This window comes from Maylandia zebra, linkage group LG8 (genome assembly GCF_041146795.1).
Source record: "Maylandia zebra isolate NMK-2024a linkage group LG8, Mzebra_GT3a, whole genome shotgun sequence".
NCBI classification, from domain to species: Eukaryota; Metazoa; Chordata; class Actinopteri; order Cichliformes; family Cichlidae; genus Maylandia; species Maylandia zebra.
The window spans coordinates 23958841-23977555 of record NC_135174.1 but is presented as its reverse complement, the minus strand read 5'-3'; the positions used below and the strand labels follow the sequence as shown (position 1 = coordinate 23977555).

Sequence of the window (18715 nt, the reverse complement as noted above, 5' to 3'; positions counted from 1 at the left end):
TGTATTATTGGCATTTATCAGCCATTGCATCTTGATGGTGCATGAAGATTACACTGTATAATCTTAGGAGGGAAAGAGGAGTTGGCCGTACAGTGAAATGATTGGGATGAATCAGGAGAATTGGATGCTTAGCTTGGATTGCAGTACGATTTCAGTCCTTCAACAATATAACAACTGCAAAGAATACTCGCATCAAGGCCATTCATAACAGAAAACATGCTTGTCAGATGAGTCGATGTACTCCAGATAATGACCTGGTCTTGTATAGTTCACAACTGCTTATAGTGCAAAACTGTTAAGCAACAATGAATGTTTTTTCTTTACATTGAATATGAGCTCTACAATCCACTGACCAATCGGTGTCCTCCTCTGTGATTAAAACTGTTTTATTAAAAAGTATTGACTAAAGCCAATCTGAAAAATAAGGGCAGTGAAGAGTGCATCTGGCAATTTTTAAAGTTTTTTAAAGCTTTTTTGTTCAGTTTTCTGTCATGATGATTCCACTTAGATCTGGGTACTTGGGAGGCCTATCCATGAGTGATAGTATTCCCCAGTGTGTTTCCAGATATGGTTTTACTGCATTGGCAGTGAGTTTGGAATCAATATCATGCTGACAAAAAAGAAGTAATTGCCAGTCAGACACTTGCCACATGGTGTTGTTCATCGGGATTCAAAATCTGATGGTACCTCAAGTTTCAGATCTGGTTTCATTACTTTGTAAGACCTAGCATACCTCGGTCTATTCTTCCTATTTCAGTTTCCACAGCACATTATGCTAAGTTTTTGGATAACATGCCTTTCTCTTTGTCACTTTATGTAGGATTAGGCAATGTAACAACTACAAATCTATTATCCACTAGTGAAATTGGGGTACATGATGCTCTGTGCTGAGTCTGCATAATAAAAAGAGGGTGTGTATGAATGCAAAAACTTCAATATGAAAAAACTCTATTACTGGTTTGCTTTGTGTACAGATTTATGGAGTGGCAGGGTGATTTTCTAGCGTCTGTAATGAATAAAGCTACTTTTTATGTGCTTGATGATTTGGTGGACTGCCTCTATGTGATTAAGAGACTGAAATAATGTGCATGTTTCTTATCTGATCTGTTTTTTCTAAATAGTTCTTTCTTTATACTTCTTTAATGACTGAGCCTTTGCAGGATTGATAACCAAAGGCTCCACCATAAAACATGGAGATTAGATTGAAACGTCTGATTATTCATTCTGAATTATTCTTAGACAATAAAAGAGGTCATCCAACTAATTAGGTTGCCTTAGTTGAGGGTAACATTGAAAAGAGTTGATAACATTTGCAAGCAGAATATTTTATTGATATTGATTACAAGGCACTGCATGCATGACATTATGTCTGGGAGCTGAGCCTGAGCCTGAAACCTTACTTGCTTAAGTAATGCAAGTGTCAGAGTGTCAGAATATCAATGGGATGTTTCGCTCTCTTTATTCATATATATATATATATATATATATATATATATATATATATATATATATATATATATATATATATATATATATATATATACGTATATATACATACATATATATACGTATATATACATATATATATATATACATATATATACATATATATATATATATATATATATATATATATATATATATATATACATACATATATATATATATATATATACATATATATATACGTGTGTATATATATATATATATATATATATATATATATATATATACACATATATATTAGCCTGAGTTTAAAAATATGTTACAAGTAATATATGTTAAATATTATTTGTTATAATAACTGCACCAGTTTTAGGTGAGATTGTTGGTGTCTTAATACTAACCTCTTACGTGCCTGCGGTTCGTCCAATCTCACTTCCCTGTTTAACATCTCGTCCCCCGGAAGTACTTGTTTTTATCTAAGGAGGTCAAAATGGCGACTCGCTGCATGTGAAGGGGTCGTAACGGGAACCGGTTTTATGATTCGAGATCATGTATAAAACACCATGTAGCAGGCTGTCAGGTAACATGCAATAAAATTTGTATCTGGTTCAAAGGGACGTTATTTTCAGCGCAATTTTAATCTGCGGCGGCTTAAATCAGCTCTTGATGCTAAGGCATAAGCTAGCTCACTAGCTTAGCATTTAGCTAACTAGATGCAACTGAGCTGTAGGCAATAGGTTAGCATTGACCTTGTTTATAGAGGGTATGCGCCCCAAGCAGAAGTCGGTCGCATCTACAAAGGGGGAAAAAGGCTATATAGCGACTGTGGCTATTATTGCACCTGCGGTGTCAAAATACCGAACGTTTACCCTTAAGAAGAGTCAATATTGGACATAACTTCGATGCTTCGCCAGTCGGTCTAAGGACACTGTCAACAGCAATTTAGGATAACGTTTTATCCACAGTAGGATTTGCTGTGTTCGAGCTATCGTATTTAATGAAAATAACAGTGAAAGTGTTACCACTAATGTGAAAGTAAGTTTGGTGGGTCGGATTAAGTTTTAGGAAGGCTAGTAGCATAACGAAATATATATCTCTGAGTTGTGGCATTGCATCAGTGGTATGAAAACCACGTCAAAGGCTGCTGATTGTGTTTTATTTTATCTGTCTGTCCATCCATTCATTTTATTTGGTCATTTCCCCCCCTGTCCATAGAGTAAATGTGCTTTTTCCTCATGGTTTCTAGTATTTCTCACAGTATTTGTGGCAGTAGGGTGTGAGCACAAAAAGATGAACAACCATGCTTTTTAAAACAAATAGTAAAAAAATAAGTAGCAATTAAGCAGTTTCCCTGCTAATCTCCAAATCCTTTTTGAACTGCATGTAGCAACAAGGTTGTTTTCTGCTCTGCAGCCTTGGTTAAACATATAAACCAAGTCTCTACCTGCTGCAAATGCAATTTAGTGGTCTTAGAGCTTGCAGCAAACCTTCTGATCTTTACAGCCACCAGACAAGCGAATATGACCACACATAGCTGAATGACAAAGATCACCACCGCACTGAGCAGGTTACCTTGCCAGAGAAAGACACATGAGGTGGGATGAGCTAGCTGGTTAAATTTTCAAATAAGAGCAATGGGATTGTGCAGTAGTAAATTGACTGTGGTGTTCTCTTGGATGCTGAAATGAGCAGCAAAATGTATCTGGGCAACAAATGTAGGAAAAATTTTGATTAAAGCATGTTTTAGTTTTTAATGACCAAGAAAATCTAACCAAACTGTGACTTTTAATAATTTTATGTCTTGCGTTTCTTGTAGGTTTTGTTGGTGTAAGTGTGAAACAGAAACTAGCTCGAAATGTTCCTCGATGCAACCAGATTGCTCGCAGCCTTATTCAGTTGCACAGAAGAGATCCTTCAAACTGGCTGACGTATCAACATTTTAACTTCCTCAAACGTCAGGTATCATCTTGTCGTCTTCGAACGTATTGTATCTCGTAAAATCAGTTTATTAAACATTTTTGCTCATCGTTAATGCTGATTTATCCCAGTATTCTGAGGCTAGCAGAGTTTCTTCTTTTGCCTCTTTTTTGCCATTAGAAAATATTTACCCAATAAGTCTCCTTGCTTTTGTTTTTTCCCCCCAGTATGTTTCAAAGAACACGAGTGAGCTTCACCAGCGAGCCATCCCCAAACAAGCACCCGTCCTGACTATTGTGGATGAGAGAGATGACAGCGTTGAAAGACAAGTGGAGCGAGTACCAACCATCAATCCTGCAGCTACAGATGCTGGTCCACAGGCAGAGGATGCAACCCATAAGCCTCAAGATAAACTCTCCGTCTTGAAGCACACTGCAGAAAATGCAGCAGCGCCGAATGTTTCCGTTTCCCATATGACTGGAACTCCAGATGAGCCTCCACATGTCCAGGTTGAGACTGAAGAAGAAAAACAGGCACGTCTAGATAGACAGTGGAAGCAGCTGAAGGTTGATAGGGCTGACTTACCGGATATCTATGCAAGACTTTCAAAAATTAAACTAACAGGTAGAGTATTCAACACTTACTTATATAGTTTATTATTACAATATTAGTTGACTCAATATTCAGGCTGTTCTAAATACTTTAAAAAGCTTTTCCTACTGTTGGATTCATATTAGGGAGGAGGGATGTTTATGTTGTCATCTCAGGCACACAACTCTGGTTTTGAGCACAGCAAACTCACCTATCTGGTTTTGAGACCTTCTGTTTGATAGGGGCAGCCAATCGGGAGAAAGCTGAACTAAAATGGCTTGACTGGCTCCACCAAGGCCCAGTATAAGAAGATAAAGGGATTATTTACTGTGAATTGTGCAAAGCTAGAAGTGATGATGAACTAAAGGAAATAACATGCAAACACTTACCCGACATGCAAACAGAATCACTGACATTGTGTAAAAATTGAGTAAGTAGAGAACACCAGTCAAATAAATAGAAAAATGTACAAGATTACTGTGGATGGGTTAAATGTGCACATAGACATGACTATGTTGTTGTGCTTAGTAATATAATAAACAGGGATTCGTGCCAGTCATTCAGTGAGTGAGTCAGTGGGACTGATCGTCTTCATGAGATTCACTATAATTCATTTCCCTCTGTATCGGAATGGGTTATAACAAGAAATCCGTCACTTTACATATTTAAGTGGAGCTTTGGAGCAATTGGAATTCAGTAGTTTTAATACAAGAACTTAAAGTCATTCTATTAGTTTTTAGATAAAGTGCATGGAAAGGGGCCTAAGCTGAAATCTAATGTGTTGCAGTTTGTCTTGTCCTACTATGTGCTTTTCCTTTGTTTACACTGAATCAACCTTCTAGGGATGTTAAATGTTTTACATATTATTTTGGAGAGATAATACTCTGAGAAACTATAATGGATTATGTTGTTTCTTTTCTTTTTATCACCTTCGTTATTTCAGCTCTGGTGGTTACAACTGCAGCTGCCGGCTTTGCAATGGCTCCGGTGCCCTTTGATCCAGTCATGTTTTTCGTGTCATCTTTGGGAACAGGCCTTGCCTCTTGTGCTGCCAATTCAATTAACCAGGTTTGTTTTCTTCTTTCAAACATATATATATATATACACACCTTTGTACATATTAGCATGTGGTTTTTACACAAACTAAGAAATTCTAGTCATCATATATGCATTAAAATCATTTGAGCTTAAACAAACATTGTATCAGCTTTCATAGTTTGGCAGTGAATTTTAACCAACAACTCGTCAATAAATTGTCATTGAGTATGCAGTTTAACAAGCAGCAGTTACTCCTGTGTTAATCTCAGCTAAATTTCCTGCAAATACAGAAGTCCCAGAAAGCAAGAAATATTAAACACATGGGCTGTTTTAACTGCTTCAAGAATTGCAGTAAACATTGCAGATGTTTGTGGTCTTGAATCACTTTGATTTTTAGTACCAATTTCCTTTTGGAACAAAAGTGACCCGTCACAGAACTGGCCTGATATTTGTTGGCCTTGAAGTTGTGTCATATAGTTTTTTTGTAGACATATTATGACAACATGAACGTGCCTGTTGACCGAGACCCACATCCACAGTTTTCTTTTTAAGTTGTTTTAAGAGATGTTCCAAAAAACGCTAAACGGACCAGCACATCCCCTTATTTACCCAGCCTACATTCCTCTTTAGCTACGCATCTCAAAAATGCATTGAGCTAACTGTAATGCTATTATTAGTTCCACGCTGAAAGCTTTTTTGAAGGTTTAAACAAAGGGGAGCTAGTGTACTTAGACACTTAGAATGCCTAAAGTAGGGCCTTCTCTTGCTCTCTAATGTTGATGTTGTACATCGGAATTCTCTCTGACTTAATAATATTCACATAATGGGTGACCTCTTCTTCAGCCCTGGATTGAACTGTGGTTAGTGGTGTTCTTGGCCTATAATTTGACAAAGACCTTGATTACCCTGCAGGTTCATGGCCTTGAAACAGACTCCCCTACCCCCACCCTGGCTTCCTAGCAGTGTGATTCAGTCATGTGTTCACTGTTTTGCAACAGTGAAATGCCAGGAAGTCAATGAGTTTGTAATAACACTGATCATCTTGAACGTAAACTTGCATTGTGCCATTTAGGTGCAGATGTCTATGAATATGAATGTGCACATGTTTACACGGTTTTGTTGCTGGGACTAGGGCCTGAATAGAGTCAATCAGTCCATTGCTAGGGTTAAAATCATATTGTCTGTGAAACAGAACTGACTCCTCGGTACACCTCACACTAAGCAGGTGTGTAAATATCCTTGAGGTATTTGAAAAATGTCTCCCTCTTTCCACGCCAAATAGTTGAGCCCAGGCCTGCACTCCTAGACATTCATAGCGTTGAGTGATGCAAGAGGCGGCAGCCACTGTTCGTGCCACGCGAGTCCCTGTATTTGTTTGCCCTCCTTGACATCCGTCCTGTCAATCTTCATTTATTCCACTAACTCGGCCTGAGGTTAGGCTACAACTTGGCTTCATATTTCACTGAAACTGCGGTATTTCCCTTTAGTGCCTCGATCTACTTGCAAATTGAGTAAATGTGTGTTAAGACCTGAAAATACATAGAATTAAGGTTTCTATTGTAAAAAAAAAAAAAAAAAAATTTAAAAAGCAAAGAATAAAAATCACAATTTTGAGGAGCAGCCTAGTATTGTAATTTTTGAACCCTAGACCTGAGAAAATGCAGTTGGATCCACATCACGCCCCCAAAATCAGTCATTTACTTTTAATGAATGAGTCACTTTTTTCTCATTCTACGTTGACACCACAGGTGTTACTCTGGTTGGCTTAATGTTCAGGTAGGACCTCAAGGCACTTAGTCTTTTGCATTCAGAACTCCCTGAATTCTTTGTGGCACAGAATCAACAAGGTGCTGGAAACTTTTCCCAGAGATTTGGACGCCTGTTGACATGATAGCATCACACAGCTGCTGCAGATTTGTCAGCTGGGATGATTTGAGCTTTGTGACATGACATATCATACTGCTGGAAACTGCCATCAGAAGATAAAGGGAAGGACATGGTCACCAGCAATAGTCTGGCAGGCGATGGCATTTACACAATCCTCATTTGTGTGCCAAGAAAATATAAATATGCACTATACACTGCCAGTATGAACCACTGAATATTGTAGCAGAAAGGCTCATCAGATCAGGTGAAGTTTTTCCTTACTTCTGCTGAGCTTGTGGCAATTGTAGCTTCAGTTTTCTTTTTCTTATTGACTTACTGATTATTGACGTAGCACCCTTTGCGATATTCTCCTCCTGTAGCCTCTCCTCTTCTCCTTGCTGCTCTTATGCATATATTGCTTGTGACAGGGGTTATTTGAGTTACTGTTACTGTATCTGTGCACCAACAACTATACCACTTTCAAAGTCCCTCATCTCCTTCGTTCTGATGCTTAGCTTGAACTAAAGGCATTGGGTTGCTACCGTGGAATTGGCTGATTACATATTCACGTTAACAAGCAGATGAACAGGCCACTAATGAAGCTACCAGTTAGCGTACATTAAACATTCAGGCCTATTCATTATTCACACCATGAAAATGCTTTTCAAGTTCAGAGTTCATTCTGTTTTCAATCTCCTTTTGAGCTCCTTTGACTTTAAAGAACCTCTGACTTACTATTCATGTATATTCAAAGGTGGCTCAGGGACTTTGTCTGGTTAACTTCACACAAGAACCTGATGATCAAAAACAGTGGCATCACTGTAGTTGATCCCTCTGTCTTTGTGTGCCACTGCTTGAGTGAGATCGTTGATTTCCCTGCATAATGTTACAGTCCTTACTCCCATTACTACAGGTTTGCAGAGATGTAGAGGGTGTAGAGATGCATTCAAGGATGACAGGGAAAATTGTCAAGCACTATGTTCAGTGAGTGGAGCAAGAATACCCCTTGTAAGCTTGATGGCTGCACAGGTTCAGGTGGCTGCAGTCTTTTCTTCCTAGGATTCCCTACTGAGTGGCTTCTGACTGATAGATGAGAGGTATGTGGGGTGTATATCTCTGCATGGAAGGATAAAACGGTCTCAGAAGTGTCATGCATTCCAGGTAATTGCTTTTATTGTGGCTTTCAGCTGTTTCAGCATGACCTTGAATGTGCATTCCTTGTATTTACTTCCGCAACACATAGCAGGCAATCCCTTTTTGTCCTTTATTTTGAATGGAAAACACTGCTTCTGACTGCCTTATGATAAACTGATCTCCCAATAGAAAGCTGAATTCCTACCCATCAATCTAATTGGCCAGATAGTCAATTTCTATTAGTCTATTTTTCCTGCAGCATACCCTTACAAAAACACAAACTAATTGTTGATTTAAAATGATAACTCCTTAATTGTGAATTTGAAAGAGGCTGATATAAATGTCGTAACACATCTCCCAGTTCATTTTGCCTTATTAATGTGGGAAAAAGTGTCACATGGAAGAACGTATAGTATTTTAGGAATGCTTCACATGGTTTTTGAAGATAAATACACAATGTCGTGTAAGGAGATCCCGGTGGCAATATTACTCCTCTCTGTTTTCACAAATGGCCTTGAGTATTTAAGCCTGAAATCCATCAGTGTTTACTTTGAGCCCAAGACATCCCTTTTTGTGGCTAGATGCTGGGTATGTGAGCCGGATCCCCCACACAAGTTGGATTCATTCTCCTTCTTTATCCCTTGTTCTCTGTGGGGACATTTTGCATGTCATCATAGTCTTAACTGGAAGGAGTTTGCGATGAGCTTATTTTTTCAGACAAATTAACCACCTGTCAAGGGAAGTTGACTTTGAAGTAGGTTGAAAGTCATGCAAGCGGAAACCTTAAAAGGTGATTTAAAAGAAGAAACACTGTCAGAAAAGCAAACCTGTTTAGTGTGGTTTGTGTTCGTTTTCCTCGGCTCGGCTGGTATAAAAAGTATGTGGCCTTCTACAGACAATCCAACAGTTGTTGTTTGTTTTGCTTTGTTTGGAGGAGAATGTAATTATATGCACAGAAGCAGCTGGGATGTTGTTTGTTATATAATTGCCAGCTGCACTGTCACTGCCGTCATACTTTACACCTCTTTCTAAGATGTAACCTCACCTGGCTGCAGTTGAGCTCAACACCTTGGTTATGCATTTGTTATTGATAATCCAGAAAATCAAGGAATGGAGAAGACAAACATCCCATCTTCTGATCTCCTGACTTTAAAAAAATTCTTTTCATCTTAAAAATACTGGGACTTCACTAATAGTGTGGTTAGCTGTGATCAAAGAACTTTTTTAATATACAAAAAGTAAATCAAACAAAAGCTTGACAGACAAATCAAAGCAGATAGAAACTCTTGTGAAGATCACTTCCGATGGATTCTGCCACTCCGCCCTAATCCCTTAATGTTCAGCATCTGAAGAGGCACAGCAGTATGACCACAGAGTTGTTGAACCACCTTGAGGGAAGGAGGAAAGTGCCCCGAGGGAGAAAGAAATGCTTTGGCAGAGAGAGCTTGAGTTGAGCTATCAAAAGCAAGGCTGAGTTTTGTCCCACTTGGAAGTGCCCGTAGGGCAAACTGCAATGTTGTGGTTTCTTTTTAAGATGTTACTCTATTTAGGAAACTGACGGAAGGGTGTAAGCGCTGGAAGTCACGTAACAATGGCGTTTTGTCGTCTAGAGTTTCCTGCCACAGTCAAAAGGCTTAATGCTGTCATGTCTGTCATACAGTGTGGTCCGAGAGCAAAGGGATGTAATTATTTGACCTTCCAGTTAAAGTAGCTTAGATTTCCAATGAAGTCTGAAAATGAGGAATGCTTCACACAGACTATACTCTGTAAGGAATGACTACCTCAGAGGTTTGCAGCTTCCTCTTGAGCAGAGTGTCTGTGGTGTTTACACTGTAGCTCAGATTAGTTAAAATATGCTTATTGCCGGGGTCACGTAACTCCTGGACCCCACACCGAGAGCAGCAACTGCAGGTGTTCCAGCTGTCATCGGCTTCTAGTCTGGCCACTACTTCAGCTAATTGGATAATTGGGTCAGATGAGAGTTTGAGGCTAGAGCCTAAAATACCGAGGGGTGGTCTGAAGTCCCCGGCAGTGTAAATAATATAACCCGATATGGCCTTTTACTGTCAAATAATTACTGCTCAGCTATTTTGGCAGCATCGTCACTTTGTGTGTTTGTTTTGATGAAAATTCAAGCTGGCTTTCTCTGCGGCTGACTGGTGTCATTTCTGTCTTTGTTAAGAAGGCACAGAGTTTTCGTTTCTGCGCGTCTGCTCTGTGGTGAGCTGTCTGAGGCTGGCACGCACAAGCGAGCCCCCACAAGCCCCCTGCCCATGCACTCCACACACTTGAAGCTACATCCTTCTCTCATGTCCTGTGTAGGCATGCATTATTTACCCTCGCAGCATGCTTCCTTCTCGATGCATCTTGGCCAGCCCTTTTAGAGTAGATTGGTGCATGACTGAACACACGCACAGGCTGTGCAGAGAATCATGTGTTACCAGTGTATATAATACAGCTGTGTATGAATATGTGGTTAAATACGGTCTAAATCACTTTGAGTTGGTCAGAAAGGCTAAAAGAAAACTATATAAATTCCAGTCTATTTCCATTTCCGTGTAGCGGTGTGTTTGGTTTGCTTTTTCCTAAAAATTTTAAAATACAATACTGGTTAAAGGTTTTGAGCCACTTGAGTCATTTCTTTATATTTTCATTCCAAGGAGCCAGACTTTCTTGGCATTTGTCGTTGTTGTCTTTCTGAAGTTCTTCCAGAAATTTTCTTTGCTGCTCATTTTAGTCCATCCTTGTACCTGACCAATTTTAGAGGATAACACAGTCTGACCAGCATAAAATAGTATTTTTTTGCACAAACAAGGTGATTCCCAGGGCACTAGATGAACTGCCTTTGAAAGAAGAAATCCTGACAGGGGACCTGAGAGATGAATCTGTCCCGTCAGTTTGATCCGTTACACCAGAACTGGCTTGAAAATCAGTGGCAACTGATGAAACTTATGAAATGATTATTCCAAATTTGAGATTTTTGTTTCAAATTGTCATCTACATCTACAAAAGAGGTCTGTAGAGGCACAGTAGCCATCTGTAACACATAGTAGAGGCTCTGTCATGGTTTGCAGCTTCAATGCAGTGGTGTTGGAAATTTTGTCAAAATTGATGGAATTCTGAGTGCAGAAAAGTACAATCATTTTGATCCGCTGTGCAGTACCATCTGGAAAGTGTCTGCCTGACAACAGCTTCAGCATGGCAGTCTCACTGCCAGTGCAGTAAAAATTGAACCGGATATAAAAACACCATCAGTCGTGGATTGGCCTCCACCTATGCCAGACCTCTCATTATGGAATTAAAGGCAGCCATCATCCAAAGAAGAGCTTTGAATGTCCTTCAAGAAGTCTAAAGAACTGTTCCTGAAGGCTGCTTAAAGAAATTATGAGAGTTTAAACTGTTATATGTATTTCCACGCAAGTTTTCAGACGTTTTAAGAAATGGCTGCACCTATTTCCTGGTTTACTATCAAAATATAAAGAAATGGGTAATATGACAGTGGTGAGAGCTTATTCTGATCCTTTTCACGTTTCTAAATGTACCTTTTAATCAGCAGAATAACAGGAATTGATTCTAAATGATCTGTTTACACAATGAAGCGTCGTCATTTTAACCCTCCGTAACAAGCAGAAGCACATGCTTTTAACAATGAAAGAACTCCAACGCAGCCCTCTTATTTCAAACGCGTTCTTACATGCAGTCTTATTCTGTAGCTAGCATCTGTGTTTTGTTTGAAGTGGCAGTCATCTTTTTAATCATGTTTATCAAAAGCTTTGGATGTCAGATTGGTATGCTGTCACCTGTAATGTGATCTGAATCAAACCAGGAATTTCCCTTGCTTTATACATATTAGGTCTTGCTTTGTGGTATATCTAATGTAATCCATAATGTAATCTGAGTTTTTGAACTACTCTGATTTAATATTTTCAAGCTGGTCCTGGTTAAAGTCCTGAAATTGCACTTAGTTAAATTCAGATAACCTCAGCATAAAAAAATGCATTTATTACAGTGTATTCACTCAGTGGGTAAGTTTAAAATGCTGGCTCCTAATCTATAATTACATCCATCTTGGAAGTATTTTGCAGAGCATGTAGCTCTTTTCTGTGCATAGTCCAGCTATTGTAGTGTTCAGAAAGCAGTCAGACAAATTACTGTAGTTATGTAAAATCAGTAGATTTGAGTCCCTAAATAAAAACTATCGGGCAGTTCTAAACTTTAGAACAAACTAAAGTTGTCCTCTTGTCCTTTATGTCCCAGTACATTCTTGCATTTTCTTTGAAAGGATCGCTGTAGCCAACATAACTGAATGCTAAGTCTGTGTGTCAGAAGGGTTGTAATACCAGGATTTCAGCTGATACATTGTCCAACTGCCTGCTGGGTATAATGATTGGGGAATTTTTTTAAATGTAATTTTAAGATATTTGCTAGACATGTTATCAGACTACTCTTGCCATGGGCTATACTTAAATATATAAAAATATCTCAAAATCACACAGTGAGCATTGCTCAAGCAAAGCATATAGTCTGCAGGTGGTCTTTTATTTTGAAAGTTGACCAGATTCTTTTTTTTTTGTTTTATTGTGCTTCTGTGTCTGACTTCCTGTCTTCCTAATTTGCCCTGTGCAGCAAGATGTGACACGTATTTAAAAGAAGAAAAGAAAGGCAAAAGTCTCCTATTTTTAAGAAGACAGAATGTGTAGCTGCAAGTGGAATACTCCTAAAACACAGTGTAGCACGTCGGGTGAAATTGCAAGGATTGTTGTTCCATCCCTCCAGTTTCGAGGATTGGAAATAGAAAGCAGCCGAACCTGTTTTTTCCCAGGGTTACCCTCGGTTGTTAAACTGATTTCTGTCCATTTATTTTTGTTAATTACAAGAGGCCTAAACATTTATCCATATATGTAAACATGCAACTGTGGTTCAGTGGACTCCACTTGGTATAACCTTTATTAGTTTTGCTGTGTCGACACAGAAAAAGCATTGCTCTCCTGTCTGTGCCATGTAGCAGGTTTTATGATGGGTGGATAGACCAAAGGATCTTTCCTCTGTTGACAGTATGACTGAAACAGTGACACACTCAGCTGACGGTCATTAGATCTGCTTGATAGCTTTGGCAATACAGGTGAAGAGGAGCCTTAATCTCTCTCATCCTGTGATGAGTTGTCATCCTTTTCTGCATCAGTTCAGAATTGTGACTTTGTGTTTATATCGTCATCTGCTAAAAACAACAACGATAATAGTTATACAATAGTTACTGCAGTTGTAGCTTCATTGTATTTATTGTATGGGCTGAATGTTCATTTATTGTCTGTCAAATGATTTAGTTTGTAACATTTTGTTGACTGCTTTTACTAAGGTAGAGGTCAAATGCATTGAGGCTTTTGCTAAGTGTGCATTTTAACAAGAGTGGAAAGACACCCCCCGCAGATAAACCACAGCTGCCATTCGTAAGATCTTGTTTTCCACCAGTGCATTTAAGACAAAAGAGAAAGCTGATCTTTGACATACATACTTTTTGGCTTTTCCTTTCGACGGTCCCCTCCAAGCTGTTAATTCAGCCCGAGAGAAAGAATGAAAATTCCTTTTTAATTGCCTAGCAAGATGGGACCAAAAGGACTAGATGGGTGTCTCTCTGTTAGCGCTGGATTAAAATGAATATTTAACTAGACAGCCCTGTTTAATAGTTAATTTCTTTAAAGCCTTTTGTCTTTGTCAACTGTGGGGTGCCAGTCCATTTCAAACTGTACAAATGGATCTCTTGTAGCCTCAGATGGGAAACAGATGCTATCCTCTGATAAAGTCACGAAGGCTAAATCCATCTATTATATGCCCCAGAGATAATGAACGAGATCAGGCACCAGCATATACTGCTGCCAGGCTAAGTATTTGTTAAGCTTAGATACAAGGATTGATAAAATTCTAGTGTCTAATGTCCACGGTTTGTTTGTGAGTTTGTTCCTTTCTTTTAGAAGAATTTGCCAGCGTTGCAGATCCAACAGTACCTTTATTCAAAAGCTTAACTTGACTGCGTTGTGTGCGTGTGGCCAAGAAGTTGTCTGTGTTATTACAAAAGCCTAATATACTCCGTGTTTCTCATTTTAAAGTTACATTTAGCCTGAAGCTTTAAAAATGTAAGTTATTTATGATGTGGCTGTTACATTTTCTGTTCTTCTTGTGTATCTTTCATCTGCTGTAGAGAGAATTAATTGGTAAGTAGGCAAACCAAACTTAATGAAGTAAATGAACTGTAGGAAAGGTTCATTTATAAGGGCTTTGGCAGGCAACAGCCTTACTCTAATGAAGCACTTGTGGGGTGTTAATCTTAGGTGCTTTTCTATTGATGTGAATCCCTAAAAAACTACATTTTTGAGTCAGTTGAAAGCTGCCTCATTAAAGGAGATCAGTGCAAGAGTGAATTTAAAGAAGTACTGAAGGCAGCTAAAGAAATCTCTTTGTTGGTATCAGGTTTCTTCAAGTTGTCTGTTTTGTTTTGTTTTCATGCTTGAATCAAATACGACTTAATTCAGTATTAAAAACCAAAACTTTACATTTATCTGGTTGACAGACCGGTGAGTTTACACATTGGTCAGGCATTTTTCATCCATCCTTAAACAATTCACAAGTCAATAGTTAATTTTATGTCATTTTATGGGCACTTTTCCATTTTCACAAGAATTTCTCTGCCCAGAGTATTGATCAAATTTTAGTTAAATGACTTCTTAGTGGGTTTAATTCTCATGAGTTTCTACATCACAGTTAAACTTCAGAGTAAAACTTACAAACATACACTGATATATAATGTATTTCACTTCTTCACTTCTTCTTGTGAACAACCTATGAAAGAAAAAGATTCTTAGCAGACGCGACAACAAGTGTGATCTGGCCTTTTGTCCAGATCACACTTGGGTGATGCACAAACACTCACGTCTGAAGAGCTTTCAGTGCCACAGCCTGTTAGTTTAAACACACGTCTCCACAATAGTTGACTTCACTCCACGGGATAACTGATGGGCAGGTGGAGCACCTCCTCTCCACCTTCCTGATTATCCTTTAGTTTTGAACAAAACACTGTGATTATGGGCTTCAATGACCAACATGGCAAGATGCCGACACAGACAGACCCACACGCAAACACACACCTCAACACCGTCTGGCACCAATGAGCCTTTTTCCACTCCTCACGCACACACACATACATTGGATTCATTTAGCAGTGACAGACCTAACACGAGAGTAAATATTTTTAACACCAACTGTAACACTCCATCTGTTGTGTTTAATTTCTCAGTTGCTATTAATGCTTGCAGTTGAGAGAGGGTTTTTTTTTTTTTTTTTTGCAGATCGTAGTATCTGTGGTATCTGAAAAGAAGAAACTAAAAGAAGCCCTTGAGATCTGTTTATTGTGTCGGTGCTACTACAGATAGTGTCATGTGCATTCATAAAAATCAAAAACCACACCTGATTTGTAGAGGTCTCATATGTCTGCTATACGAGACCATTCCTCTGTTTCACCACACTGAAATAGATTGAAGACAGTCCTGGCGGGCTCCTCATTTTTAGAAATGACCCTCTCTGCATTGCTGAACATTTGCAAGTTGGAGGCCAGAGAGTTGCATGCCTATTTATTGAATGTAATGCCACTCGGAGACAACTATCCCCAGCCCAAGTGTTTTTTGTTAAGCTGAGCTCAAAATTACCCATTCTGGCATGAACCAAGTGAAAGTATCATGACAGAAAAAGCAATGGCTTTGCAATGATGTGGAACGTCTTTTGTGAGGCTAATGTTAGTCAGATGAGAACATACTGTGTGGTGATATGTACTGCAGCACTTTCAAAACTGTGACAGAGAAGTGAATAATAAATTTGATGGAATGACCTGCTGTTTTCAGTTGGGTTTTTGTTCTTCTTTCTTTTCCTTACTGTGTTTAGTTGCTGGAGGGATAATTGAACATGTGGATATAAAGACAACTCCAAAGCTCACTGATATTTATGCTCTTTATATTAATATGTTACAGGCTTTTGGTCTTATTTAGACATAAGGCAGAGAAATAATTCTTTAAAAAACTGCTTTGTGCATGATTGTTTCTGGTTTTACAGCTAAGAAAAAAAGAATTGTTGTTTTGGAAGGCTAATTAAAGTAAGGAGTCTGGGAAATGCATATTTAGAGTATCTGTTTTCTTAATACATCACATTTATGTATTTGTGTGTTCTATTTTTTCACCTTTAAATGCAAGTTTTCCCTCTCTATTTGAACGTAACTTAGCCAAAGGCAAGTAGGAACACTCTTTGTAATGCTGAGATCCATGGATAATTAACAAAAGCAGCCCTGTTTATGGCGTGCCCGTGAGCCAACACTGCATGCTAATTTGATTCAAACCGAGAAGCTTTTGGGGCAAGGGCATCGTTGCTGGAAAACAAAATGGTTCCCAACATGCACCAAGATTTTCCCCTATGCTTATGGTGTTGTCTTACATTCTCCAGCTTTTTTGCATTTTTCTCTAAATGCGATGAAGAGTGCAATTTTTTTCCTTTTTAAATGCCACAAGGAGGGTTCAATTTCCAGCCATTTTCACAAAGAGACATTTATTATATTTAATCTTAAGATAAACGAAGCTGTGCCATGCAGATTGACACCGAAAGATAGCCAAGTCATCTCAGACAGAGTCTACAAAACCCTGAGTTGAGCCACGTTGGACCGTTTCCTATACAGCTGTTGCTCTGCTTCTCACTGTCGGCAAAGAAACTATTGCATCTATTGGAGAAAAGTCCTCAGAGATCGTTTTGCTTTGCTGTTGCATAGTGCACTCTGTCTGCTAAGCATTATGAAGACGTCGCATTATTATCAGGAACCCCAGATATAGACTAGCTGTCTTTTATTACTATTCTGTAGTTTGAATAATTGTTTTGTGTGCTTTCAGCTCCTGCACATATTTGAAATTTAAAAAGGTCTCATGCCCGGTCTACAATGACTGTTATTCTGGCCATATTCACCCAAAGTCTTCAGTACTTCATTATGTAATCACAAAGGATAAACTGAACAGCTGAAAAATGCCACAGCTGATATTTTGCATATAAAAAGGTTGTTTTATGTGATCGTGGTTGCCCTTTTAGTTTTGCTCATAATGGTCTCATTTAAAAGCAGAAATATCCTCCAGGTCTACTTTGTCATTACAGTTATTACCATGCTAAAACTTAACAAAATATGGGGCAAGAAACAAAAGAGAAAAAGATCTGATAATTAGGAAAGCCTTTGAATACATAAACTTCATTAGCGCTTGTGTATACTTTTAAATCCATGGATATTGACAATGTTATACAATCACTTACCACTTCTTGCTTACTTACTGCTGGGATGGAGCTACTTTTGCCTTGAAACTGTCTTAATTTTAGCACAGACCCAACAAGGTGCAGCAAACTTTCTCCAGAGAATTGTGTTCCTATTGATATGATGGCATCCCGCAGTTGCTACAGATGTTTTGGATGCACAGATCTCCTGTTCCACTGCATCCCAAAGTTCGATTGAGATCTGGTGGCTCTGGGGGTCATTTGAGTACAGTGAACTCTCGTCATGTTCAAGAAACCAGTTTGACATGATTTGAGCTTGGTGCATTATCCTGCTGGAGACAGTTATTCCAGTACGTATGCTGTGATCGTAAAGGGATGGACGCGATCAGTAACAATACTATGGTGTTTAAATGCTACTCAGCTGGTACTAAGGAGCTTAAAGCGTTTAAGGAAAATATCCCACATGCCATTAAACCTCCAACACCAGCCTGAACCATTGATAAAAGCTAGATGGGTCCATGCTTTCATGTTGTTTACATCAAATTCTCACCCTGACGTCTGAATGTCACCGCAGAAGTCATCAGACCAGGCAGTGCTTTCCTATTTTTCAGTTCTGGTAAGCCGTGCAAATCGTGGCCTCAATTTCCTGTTCTTCGCTGGCAGGGGTGGTGCCTGCTGTGGTCTTCTGCTGCTGTAGCCGATCTGCTCCAAGGAAACAAGTGGTTGTTTGAGTGTCTGTTGCCTTCCTATCAGCTTGAAACAGTTTGGCCAATCTCCTCTGAGCTCTGGCATCCACAATGCATTTTCACGTTTTTACTGACAATGGTCTGCACACCTTGAGCGTGTTTGCGAGGGACAAAATGCTCCGTTTGACCTTCATACGGTTGTCTAAACTATGTCTACATGACTAAATACATTAAGTTGGTTAGATGTTTGCATTAACAAGCAGTTGAAGTGGCTTTTTTTGGGCATGTATCTAGTGCCACGCAGCAAATGCTACGATTTATGTGGGTGGTAGCACTGCAAGGGCAGACACAAGACTTAGTAAGTCTGTCATGCTTGTGCTCGGATATGACATTTTAGAGACGCGTCAGTTCACCTCTTTATCCTCCACCCGTCATTCCTCTCACCCGAGGAAGCTATTATTCTGTGTTGGGTGTGTGATAGTTAAAAGGATCTTTGGGCATTTGATGACACGGCAGCCTAGCAGACTCTGTCATGTAGTAACTGCTGATTACTGCTTACAATACAGTTCAAAGTGTGCATCCCTGGGTGTATACGTACATATTTGCTCAGGCTTTGACGTCTCCATTCATTTCTTTCAACACCTTATATGAGGTAACACTTTTTGTTTTCCCCTCACCTGGGAATCACAAAGGGATGGTGAAATCAAACTTGCTTTTTTATCATCTCTACACTATAATATCACTTGATTGCG

General features: G+C 39.0%; 1 protein-coding gene across 1 annotated transcript in view; it reads left to right on the top strand.

Annotated features, from left to right (window-relative positions):
• Nucleotides 1-1893: 1893 nt before the first annotated feature.
• The window catches only part of cox10 (cytochrome c oxidase assembly factor heme A:farnesyltransferase COX10), a 35613-nt gene continuing 18791 nt past the window's right edge, over nt 1894-18715 (top strand). The window contains exons 1-4 of the mRNA XM_004556702.3: nt 1894-2026; nt 3263-3405; nt 3591-3987; nt 4898-5022. Coding sequence (XP_004556759.3) covers nt 1996-2026; nt 3263-3405; nt 3591-3987; nt 4898-5022 — 696 coding nt within the window. The 5' untranslated portion in view covers nt 1894-1995. The remainder of the gene's footprint in view (nt 2027-3262; nt 3406-3590; nt 3988-4897; nt 5023-18715) is intronic.